We start from the raw sequence: 12155 nt of genomic DNA on the forward strand, positions 1-12155 counted from the left end.
TCATAAAATGATACACTGAAGAAATAATACTGCGACCAAGTAATATTTTTTTCAACCAATAAAATCAATATTATGAATAATTGCAATGAATTATTTTTTTAGAATTGACATAGTAACATTTTTATAGATTCGAATCTGATGGTTAATTAAAATAATAAGAAATAATTCATTGAATTAATGCATTTTTACTGTGCTCGATTATTTTGAAGATAACTATCCGACAGGGAGAGGGTCCAAGATTGAAGAAAGGGATTATGACGATATTTGGGGTTGTAATAGTGTTCTACGAGAACATCCTACATTTTTACTATTTTGTCAAAATTTTCTATGCATAGTAATATAGAATCCCTTTCCTCAAACCTGGACCCTCTTCTTGTGAGTATTGGTGTATTCTAATATGGAATGGAACATTTTTTTTAAGATCCATAGTGTCTCAGAAAATAAGAATTGATCCAATGTCACTTGTATTCAACCTTATCATAAAGATATAAAATATTTAAAAATTTTTTTCTTGTTTAAATAAACTTTTTTTTAAGCAGCAAAAATTTTTTCTTAGTGTATGTGAGGTTATAATTTACCCGTCCGAGTGTTGGAGCTTCGATATTTTTAAGTGACCATAACTTAATGGATATTAAACTAAATTTAGAGAATAATCTGAGACAAATAATAATAATAAAATTATTGGTCTAATTATTCAATAATAAATGCACATTTCTCGAGATAAAAATTGTTATTAAAAGGTCTTCAAAGTCAATTAAGGAAGCTAACTGTCAAGATAACTTATTAATTATTATTATTTTATTAAATGTTGAAATGGAAATTATGATATTTTCCACTTAAATAATTCATTAATTAAAAGTCTTTTTCTTATTTGCTCCATCAATTAAGTAAATTAAAGTATGAATTCAATACTTTCTCCACTAGAATGTACCACTACTGGTCTTGAAAAGCGGCCGATTAGGCATTAAAAAAAATTCTTCTTCCGAAGTCAATTTATGGAGTGTAATGAGTAATAGGGAAGCAGTATGGTATTCGTATATGGGCTTGGTGTGGCACCTACGGTACGTTAGGTATGGGCGTTGGCACGCACATGCAAGGTGCTGGTGTATAACAAGCCGTTCACACAGCCTTGTATTAACACTGGTAGCACTGGTGTTGGGTTTAATCCTTGCGTTTCGTGACTCCAGACAAAGCCCGGTGGATTTCTGACAGAATGGTATCGCACGAAACGAGCATTACCTCGGTACTTAGTTCACCATGAATGTAGAACTGAAAAGTTGTTGGAATATCGAGCAAAGAGGAGCACAGTACCATGTGCAGCTTGAAATGAGTTTCCGTCTTTTTCTCAAGCAGTTGATGTGAATAAATATATGGTACTTATTAATAGAAAGTGATGATTATGCTACAAACTAGACTATTAGTTATAGCGGATACGTTGAAAGCACATCCTCTGGACAAAGTCGCAATGGGCGGTTGCCAACTGGTCCTGCTGGGAACAACTTTCATTGGCTGTCTTTCAAGTAGGAGGGATACAGCAATGAGCGTTACCAACGAGAGTACTAGCGTACTCGATATGCCAATGCTTTTCAGTTTAATCGCCACGTCGAATAATAATTAAATGCATTGGCATCGATATTGGAGAGGGTCTCCGATTATTATTTCCCCCTACTGGTATATAAGCTGCACAGTCAGTCGTTTGATCGCATTTGGATTGACATGGCAAATAAGAAAGCAAAGACGGAATCAAACAGAGTTTGGTAGAGAGGCTGAAGGATTGAACTAAAGAACAAAGAGTCTTTGAAAAGCATGTATGATTATCCGGCTGTGTTATTTATAGATTGATCGCTCTTCAGTGTATGTTCTCGCAGAAAGTCTGGTGGTGTAAAGTGCCAAGGTCTGGAGAATTCTCAAGCTTAGAATCAGTCTCATAAATTGTCGGGCAGTAGACTAAGAGGATTGAGAGAGGCTCGTATAGCCTGAAGCATAAACCGCGAGAGCGAGGGCGCGCCCCAGTGGCCAGAGGCGTCTTTTCTAAACCCACCTTATCTATCTAGTCCCTATAATAAGCTACGATCTGGGACGGTATATATTGCCATACACGCAACGGGAGGATTCTCTCTCGGTCGTTGTCTGTAGGCCACCGAGTGCTTGCAATTACAAGCTGGTCAACATATAATTATCCCCAATGACCATAAATTACTGGATTTTTATGCGCAACATTCTTAATTACCCTTTGAATTAACATCAATCAAGCCCCTTAATTACATACTACAGCCGCTGCTATTGCTGACGATGATGCTGCCAATGTGCTGCTTCTATTCTATTTACAATACTTCTTTTTTTCATCCTTTTACATATTCCTAAATATCAGGATTAAATTTAAATTACATGTTACTTCTAGTTTATTGACACATTGAATACCTCCAAATACCTAGATCAGATTTAAATACATAACCCTTTCTCGAAACTTAACAACGAATTTTTGCTCTCAATCATCAGTTGCTTTTTAAATAATATTCCAAAATAAATCTCCAAAATATCTAATTTAACATTTCTCTCTCCAGTTTTATTAATTTTTCATATTAAATTTCCAATTCAGTAATGGATTATTGATAGAGTTCGAATATAATACTTACAATTATAATCTTTTAGCGCCAATTGTATAGATATCTTTCGAGTTAATAAAATTTTTAAGTGACATCAGTTTCGATACATATTATATTATACTTAAGTACGTTTATAATTAGAGTAATGATGATATTTTGAAAAAAAGTTATCTCTAACTCTCTACTATCTCTAACTTAGTAGAGAGTTTATAGGATTGACTAATGCTGTGAGTTTTTTTTCCATTCATCTTATTTTATTTCGGATCGGTTGATGCGGGTATATTTGTGTCTATCAAACAGTGTATAATTTTCAAGGGCACAACTAAACCTCGTTTCTTTTTGAATTTGACCGTATCAGCTTTTTGACGCATCATGTTGTTAAATCTTACCACTTTCAGTATAATAATGCACACCAATCATTATTGCATTTAAATCGGCTTTACTAATTGATCCAGTTTCCAAATAACCGCTATTATATCTCACGGGATTGCTCGATTGTACATTCGCTCGAGGCTAAATCTACTCCTATACGAATCATTTCATGCCGACAGCTGATGGTTAAAATTTGTAATAATTTTCGAGATCTGCAAAACACGTAGCAATTAATACCATTCTGACTTTAAATTGATGATCTTCATTCTGTCAGATCAAGATGAAGATCACAACGGAGGGGCTGTGTTTAAAATAAAAGAATGTATCGTAAAAGTAAATTATATACTAGGTGGAATAGAAAATACAATTTTTTAATAAATAAATAATTATGATGATGGATAAAAAACTTATTGACTTTAGTAGGAATTTTTTCGGAGCACTGTCAAGGGGTTTTCCAGTGTTTCAATTATTGGAAAGACACAATTGAAGTCTTTTCTTAACCTCAAAATATTTTTAGTGCCCAAAAAAAACTTAATGCATACCTAAATTCAGAAGGGGCCATTTGTTGAATTATGTTATTACTTATCATAACTATGCTTAATTATTTTTGAGTCGTAGATGGCGTGATTTAATGGATCTTTATAGAATGAAGAGTAGGAATCGAGTAACTTTCTACCAGGGATAGTAGAATAATGAAACTAATTTATCTAGACTATTTATCTATGAATTTTTCTTTGATGATATAAATTTTTACAAATTATAGGATCATTGTACCGAAAAATGTTCACAAAATATTTTTTCCAAGCTGAAACATAGTTTCTTTTATATTCTTATTATAATAATTGAAGCGCAAAATTAACAAAAACAGCGCAAACACATTTTTATAACCAAAAAATGACGGTGTATTTCTACTTCATGGAGCGACTAATTGACAGAATTATCAATAAACAGCAAAAGAATAAAAATGTATAAAAGATTCGATTATCGAGTCGATGAGCCAACGTTCATGTTCTCAAACGCAGTCACCACAATTCATTTACCTCAGAGCGGTCAGTGACGCGGAAGATTTCCTCCTAGTTAACAGTTTCTCCCTGATACGCGACCAGTTGCACTCGTGACCTTTTCGCTTGAAACATACGCTCAATGATCCATCCAGCCGTTCGTCATAAGCCTGCAGTTTAAAAAGTTAAGTATTGGCGGTGGGCCAGCGCGAAAATAGAAGCAGATGTTGTTAAGTTATGTTTCTAAAACGTCTACCGGTCGACAGAAATGATGGGGTCGCAACCAAAGTGCTCGTGGAAAAGAACTGAATAAGTATAAGGTCATCAAGGAGTCAGAGTCGAGATTTCATTGCCCTTGAATTCTCGCTAACAGAAACAGGCTTAGATAAAAATAATTACGTTCAAATTCAAGATACTCTTATGTCTACAGACGTGATCTACAGACATTAATGTGTTACCATATAACTTGTTCTCTATGCAAGCGAATATCTCAGATGTGTATGTTTACCACCGAATGCCGACCATACGTTTTTGCTTTGAAGTTGGAAGATGAACGGGCCTCCTTTCTAATTTTCAGTCTCTGAATTCTTAACAGCTGCGCCCGCCAATTTCGATATGGCTGGATCCCCCCATTTAATTAGGATCCTCGTGTTTATGAGACTCGTCTTTTTGTCATTACTTGGACCGCGAGCCCAAACTCTTCTCCTTACTTTTTTCGAGCGTCAAAGCATTAAGTGACGTGCGAGCACGTGTTCCTTTTTTATCGTACATTATATCTTCCATAAACGATCATTTCTTTTTTCTTTCATTTTTAACTTTTTTTTTTTCTTTGTCTTAGATCACGAGTCTTCGGGATGCTCGGCTGACATGGCAGAAGGCTCGGCTGAGGAGGAACAAAGCAGTACCGCTGCTCCAGCATCACCACCTGCAGACTTACGTACGCTAAATACACACCTATCGTCCTCCCCTTATCATCAGCGACGTCTTCAACCTCAGCAGCTTCATCATCGACAATATCCTAATATGTTAGCCACTGCAGTACCACCGAGACATAGCCATAACATGCTGTCTCACGTCAAAACTGAAACGACGGAGATTGAACCTCCTTGTGATGTCCCGCTGAATCTCAAGAGTGAGGTAAGTCATTCGGAATTAATTATATTTTATAATAAAATGGTATAGTAAATAAAAATCAACATTTTGCAATGGGAGGAATATATTTAACCAAAGTCCAATGACCTTCTTCTTACTTACGTCTCATTCATCGGGTTAAGCTTTGTGTGTCAATGACAGGCAATTGAATGACCAAGTGCAGCGCATGTCGTTCTATCTCAATCCAAATCATGATGTGATCTTGGTAGACTGTACATAATCAACGAAACGATGCGTGTGATGAGATTGTCAAGATGAACTTGAGGGTTAACACTTGAGACTTGATGTACTCATAAGTAATTTTTTTTGCAACTTTATTGAATACATTTTGAATCTTTATGTTTATAGAATAAAATTGTTAACACTCAAGTTTCACTTGACTGTTGAAAATAATTTGTATGTGATAGAGGAAAAAATTTTTAATACATACTGAATTGAATTCTCGAAATATAATAAAAGATAAAAATAAATTTACTTCAATTAATCATTTTTACGTTTCCTTTCTCTATTATTATTTTTTTTAAAAAAAAGTGATGGTTAAATTACAAATCTATCTATCTCTTCAATTAATACATGAAAAAAAAAAAAAAAAATTCAACGAAGAAACCATTTTGTAAAAAATTTTATTCTAAAAATGCCTCGAGGATACAGTTATCATATTGTTAATTAATATTCTAGAAATAGAAATATTTTATCGAATAAGTTGTTGATTTTTTTTTCCTCAAAGTGTTATAAAAGGCATTCAATTTTTATCTACTAAAATCTATCATAATTAAAGTGTCATTGGATTCATAAGCATAATCGTTAGAATCTGTCGTCAAACATTTTTTAGCATCATTACATAATTAATCCCTAGGTATTTTTTTTTTTTTGGCTACTGAAAATATTTTTTTCTCAGTGTGTTAACATAAAAATCAAAAGCTTCCGCGTTCTCATCAACTTGAGAATGAACTTAAGTAAAGGCCTATCACCTGTTAGAATGTTACGATCTAATCGAGCCTGTCTGTCACCAGTTGACATAAATATTTAAATGATAAATTGATTAATTATTCAGTGAAAAAATTGAACGGTCATTCACCTCATGACACTGGCAAACAAACTTATTAGCATCATTTGACCAACTGACAATCATCAAATGAACGAAAACAGAATTAAATGATGTACGAAGATTTTATTTGAAAAATTTAGTTGTATGTAAAACGAAAACCACAAGTCAAAGGACGTTTGTTCTCACCCAGCTTAGCTAGGAAACTCGTAACAGGATGTTGTAGGTATTTCTGACGATAAGACTGGGTGAATAGTAGTTGTTTACACACGGCTTACGTGCCCACCTTTGGTGGACAACAACGACCAGCATCGGCTGTGCTTGCGTATCGGACTAGTACCAGAGTAAACTTGACGACATACGGCTGATAGGGTAATTTACAATGGCAAAAAAAATTGAAAGATATAAGAAAAAAAAATACGATGAGTGTTGTTGGACAATCAAGAAAAACAGCCATCAAGAATGAAGGTAAACAGCATAAATGGCAAAAGCGAACAAAATAATAAAATTTGTCGAGTGTTAATCACCCAAGGGAACGTCATTCAATTTGATGTAGGAAGAGAAGATTGTCCAGGTCGTAGTGAGCTTGACTAATCGGTACAGTGTGCAGTTGAGCCTTCAGGCGCATTCCTTCTTGATAGGTTGGAGTTCCACCCGTAAGTGCATCTGTCAAGGAGTGATTGAAGGCAAATGATCGGGACACATGTACACAGAAGGCTGGGCGATCTCATTACTACTGAGCTTATTTCAGCATTTCAATTGCATTTCGATCAAATTTCACAATTATACGAGTATTATTCGTCGCCTCGTTACTGTTATTTGGTCAGTGGAGGTGAGTAACTGGTCAATGTTGTCAGAAAAAGGGTACACGAACCGCAAGGAATCCGATTACTTTATCGGAGCATAATAATTATGTTTGTTTTCTTATTATTAACGGTATGCCGATGTTGTATCAGATTACAAGGGTGTATGTATTTGTAGGTAGGTGAAAGACTGTAAAAATGTATTTTTTATGGTGATTGAAGTCGTAAGATATAAAGGACGGTTTAATATTGAAGACAGGACTAAAATGAAGGTAATAAAAATGCAGTGACAATCGATTGCGATTAAAAAGGATGACGACTATTGGATAGTTATAAATGAAAATCAGGAAAAAAGCAATATTCTTTGATTGTGAATGAGCTTGTCCATTTTCATCGACGCCTCGTCGTGCGGATACTTGGTACGAGTTGATAGAAAAATGTTTCCCGATAAATTAATTTCCTAGAAGCACGAAAAAGTTTAAAAACATCGCCGTGATCTCTTTGTACGATTAAATCTCAATGTATATTTCAATCAGAATGTACGCTGAGTTCTAACTCTGCGGTTGTATGTGATGTATACACAGTGTTCGTATATATAACATCAATAGTAGATTGGGCATTTTTTCCATTAGATTGGAACTTGATTAAATTGAAAATCTGTCAATTGTAGAAAAAGCATCCGACGGTTTATATTGACGTTGGACATTAAATGCGGTGGCCAATGTATAGTAGGAAGATTTGCTGTCCGACAAATCATCTAGATAACTCCTCCCTTTCACCTAAATCTCTACTATTTTCTTGATTAATCATCCTATACCTATAATCATCCTTATTTTTGACATATTCCTCATCTATCCTCCTACCATTACACTCTATTATTCTCCGCACCAATTTCAACTCCCCAGTCGAAATGTACGTACTTGTTTAAGTCCTTTAGATCATTTTTGCCACATTCCAAGTCTGTTTTTATATTTTTTTTCAACTCTGTACCGTAAATAAATGCCAATAAAATTTTAATTTTGCTCACATTATTTATGCAGACATGAAAGAATTTATTAATGATACTAAAAAAGTTCTGAATTAGGACTTAAGGAATTCGTTTGTAAGATTTTCAATAATTATTAGTATATTTAATCTTTCATCAATAATAATTAGGTAATTTTAAATACGTAAAAAAAAAAAATCATTATTCTGGAACAACTGAGCAAAAAAAAAATGCTCAGATACATTATTTAATTAATAATATTGTATTAAATCTGTAAAAGTTCAAAAATTCATCGTAATATATCATAATTAGTCAGCCGTATGTAGCATAAATTAATTAGTTAAAATCACAGTAGTTTAAATACACAAGATTTTTTTTCCTCTGAATTGAGTGTTAAAAAAAAATCTGTTGAGTGATATGTCTATTGCAGACATATTTTAAATACTCTAAATTGTAGTTGATTTTGCATATGCTCCAGATAAAATATCTCCATTTCATAATTATTTATATTTTATGATGGAACATAAATATCATTATCACACTAATGATAAAGAGTGGTAAATTTTTAAAATAATCACATGAATAAATGTATTTATATTAAATGAAGTTTGAGTTGAGTTAATTAGAGAGCTCATCTAAAATGTATCAATTAAATATTGAGTAAGTTCGATACTTTCTGAACAACTCGTTACAGATCACCATTTAGATCTGACGGTAAAAACCATAATAAGATATGATTGAGATTAAACAGTATCATTTAAGAGCTCATGAAATTTATCTGCTGATGCAGCATTATCGAGAAAGGTTTAAACGGTTGACTATCGTTAGGACAATCAGTTTAATAAAATTCATCTCTCCTTTCTGCAACTTTTCATACTGAAGTAGAGGGAGAAATTTAATTATTACCACAGTCGTATTGCAGTCTCAGTGAAGATCAAGGGCCTTGAGAGAGAGTGAGTGGTCGAGACGAAGGATTTAAGGGTTGGACATTGTTCGGCTTCGCGCCCTTTCAAAGTAAAGGAAACTCTAGGAAACTGGCGAACATGTCTACCACATAGTGCGAGAACTCCCAGGCGGTGCCAAATAACAATGTTGAATCTCATAAACAAGGAGACAAGACAAATACCCGCTGGTCAGTAGCCCTAGGACGCGGAGTGGACAGACTCGTTCCACCACCCACACTCATCCTACCGAGCATGAGAGACTCTGTTGGTAATTTCACGGTGTCTTGCATCTCTGAGCTAACCCCTAGCAACCTCGTCTTCATCCCCTTGCTTCCTGCTAACGCCGCGTACAATCCATTCACTCTGTTCTACTGATCCCACATTATGAGCACCACTCGGTCTAATTAATTGTACACAGTGTGTTTCATATTCCGTATGGTCCACTAGTTTAGTCTGTTTTACTACTTGATAGTCTTCATACTTTACTAATCTACCGAATGGTTTATTCATCATGAAGTTTGTTTTTAATGAATTAATTCTCCAGTAGAAATAAACCAAGTTTTCTTTCTCCAGCAATACTTGTTCGATATCCCTATGTTGCTCAAATGTAAATTTATCTGTTTCACCAAAGGGCCGATGGATACTCGACGAAATTGCGTCGACAACTTGGACCTTGGTAGAGGGGGTCACAAACTTTTTCCTTGGACGTTGGTGGTCGGCCGAACGCCGAATCATAAATCAAATTACCCGGAGAGATTAGATTGCTGTTTGGTTATATGCTGAAAGTTTGAGAATCGTCGAAGGGGTAAAGGCTCTGAGGAAACTAACAGACCCAGGCTTCGTTCTCCTTTACTTCCCCTTCATCCTTCTTCGGTCATCCCTCGATGTCGTCCTCTTCTCTATACTAGTGCACAGTAAGGTCCAACATTAGTTAACGATTAATCAAGGCGCTTGTAGCTCAACATATATCATTAAACTAGTTAGCGAAGTAGGGTCGGCCAAGTGTGCTGACCACTAGCCGGCTCCAACCCCCCGTAACAATCTCCCTGGTACTCTCTTGCTCTGGCTGCTCGTCCTTCCAACATCTCCCTCCCCCTCATTCTCCCTCTGCTCTCTGGCAATGTAGTCGCGCACCAAACCAAACTCTTAGAGATCCCATCTTCAACACACTCTCTTCTTCTGACCCTTCACTTAACACTCGTCCTCGAGATTTCCCTGAGACTCTATACTCGAATTGCTTGTTAAGCCCATTGAAAGGACTTGTAATTTGGCCAGTCACCAACAATCATAATTCACCAGTCACTTCTTCATTTTTAAATACTCTTGCTTGCTTTCATCACATGTCTTATTTATTCAATTTCCTACATATTTATAACATGACCTGATAAATTTACAAATAACTTTGTCACCAAGATAAAGTGACAAATCTTAATTACATCAATTTACTTATTTTCTCAAATGTATTTTGCTTCAATTTTATATTCTATATCATTTGAATTGTTGATAATAGATCTCGAACTACTGGACCATTTTCAGCTTCCACCATTGCCCACTTGCTCTGACGGCCCTTATAAATCCTACAGAACTCTAGCAAGCACTAATGTACGACTGTTTGCGGGTATAACTTGGCCCCAACACGAAGGATATAAGGGGCGATGGATCCAGTGCATGCTAAGCTCCAGCTAAAGGCTACAGCAACCAAGCCATTCCTCACTGCCTCAAGTCTTGCACCTTAGCTTGTCTTTACTTCTTATCCCTTGGAAAATGTGGTTAACTTTCACCTTGATTTATCGATACTTTTACAGCTTCTATTTTATTTTCATCATCAAACATTCAAGATCGAAAATCTTCAACAAATTTACTATATTCAATATTATCATTTTATTTACCAACCGAAGATGAACTGAGCTGGTACTATGGATAAATCTTTGGAGAATGTATTGATGTAGAATTGGAGAGAAGATGAAGGTATTCAAATGAGAAACCGCGACAGTACTCCTACTCTTGTGTTAGAATTACTTGGCGAACTTATTTGACCACTACTGTTCATCCTAGGAGATGGTATTAAAACTCCTCCTCCCCCACTCCCACCACCTCCATTGGTCCGGACAGACTTGTAACCAGGTCCTGAGCAGGCACCAGTGTCCGGCGGTGTCGTCGGCAAACGTTTGCTCGACAAACAAACTCCACTCTCTGTACCTATACTCTGCTACTCTGCTACTCTGTTTTCCTATATAAATGAGATGGTCCTTGTAAATATAGAATGAAACTGTCTGAACACAGATTACTGACGAAATTACGAGTCACTAAACATCTATTGATTTAACTCTATTTTTATCTCATAAACTTTCTATACCAATAACATTATTTAAACCAACTACTATTTAAAATATACTGGTGAATGTATTTTTCTAATCAATTTATTTCACTTATTTCATTATTTATCTTAACCATTCATTTATATATTTAAAACTTCATTCAGGATGGATTCATTATTGAAAAGGTTCTTACATAGAAGCTAAAATTATTATTGACACCTATCTCTAATGGAAATTTATTTTTTTTCTTGATTTTTAGACAAGTGTAATTTTAAAATTTAATTTTAATAATACAGAAATTGAGAGATACTTTATATTTCTCTTGACTGGTCAAGATTTAAACTCTAGAATTATCCGTTGAGCGTACTGTATGTTTGCCTAGAGGGATGGTTCTCCTTCCCAGAGGACGAAGTTACCACGCGTCACATTGTCCAAGAATAAGATAATCCCCTGGCACATAGAACTAGCATTCAGTATTAATGTTTGCCAGCGATATCCGTTACTAGACACTCTGTTACTACATACATTCGTGGTTTGGATACTTTACCTATATACGTGATCCTGAGCTTTACAACTGTTTGAATATCAGCTGACCAATGAGATTAGGAACTTACTTTGGACAGACTCGCCACCATCGTCTCGGTAGTCTGCTTCGTGCCATCTAAGTTCATTGGTAATAGGGGATACGAAAGCAAATTGCAAGCTAGTGGCTGGCCAATCTGCTACCACCCTTCGCCAACCCTCAGCTAGGTTGCACCAAACTTCAAGATACAAACTTGTTTTGCTCGCTAAGCATTATTTTATCGTAATCTTATTTTTTTAATTACAATTAATTTTGATATCTACATCAACTCCTTCACATATCATAAATGTTGAATTTCATTGCATTCATTTAATCTTTTTAATATTACAAGAATAGAAGAAAACCT

General features: G+C 35.2%; 1 protein-coding gene across 4 annotated transcripts in view; it reads left to right on the plus strand.

Moving 5' to 3' along the window:
* Window positions 1–12155, plus strand: part of pdm3 (pou domain motif 3) — an 82951-nt gene that overhangs the window by 7005 nt on the left and 63791 nt on the right. For all 4 annotated transcript variants that reach the window (XM_035094251.1, XM_035094261.1, XM_035094268.1 and 1 more), the window contains exon 2: window positions 4818–5116. In XM_035094251.1, coding sequence (XP_034950142.1) covers window positions 4847–5116 — 270 coding nt within the window. In that variant the 5' untranslated portion in view covers window positions 4818–4846. The remainder of the gene's footprint in view (window positions 1–4817; window positions 5117–12155) is intronic.

The sequence above is a fragment of the Chelonus insularis genome, unplaced genomic scaffold (genome assembly GCF_013357705.1).
Source record: "Chelonus insularis isolate UGA/USDA-ARS -01 unplaced genomic scaffold, ASM1335770v1 contig_131_pilon, whole genome shotgun sequence".
Taxonomy (NCBI): Eukaryota; Metazoa; Arthropoda; class Insecta; order Hymenoptera; family Braconidae; genus Chelonus; species Chelonus insularis.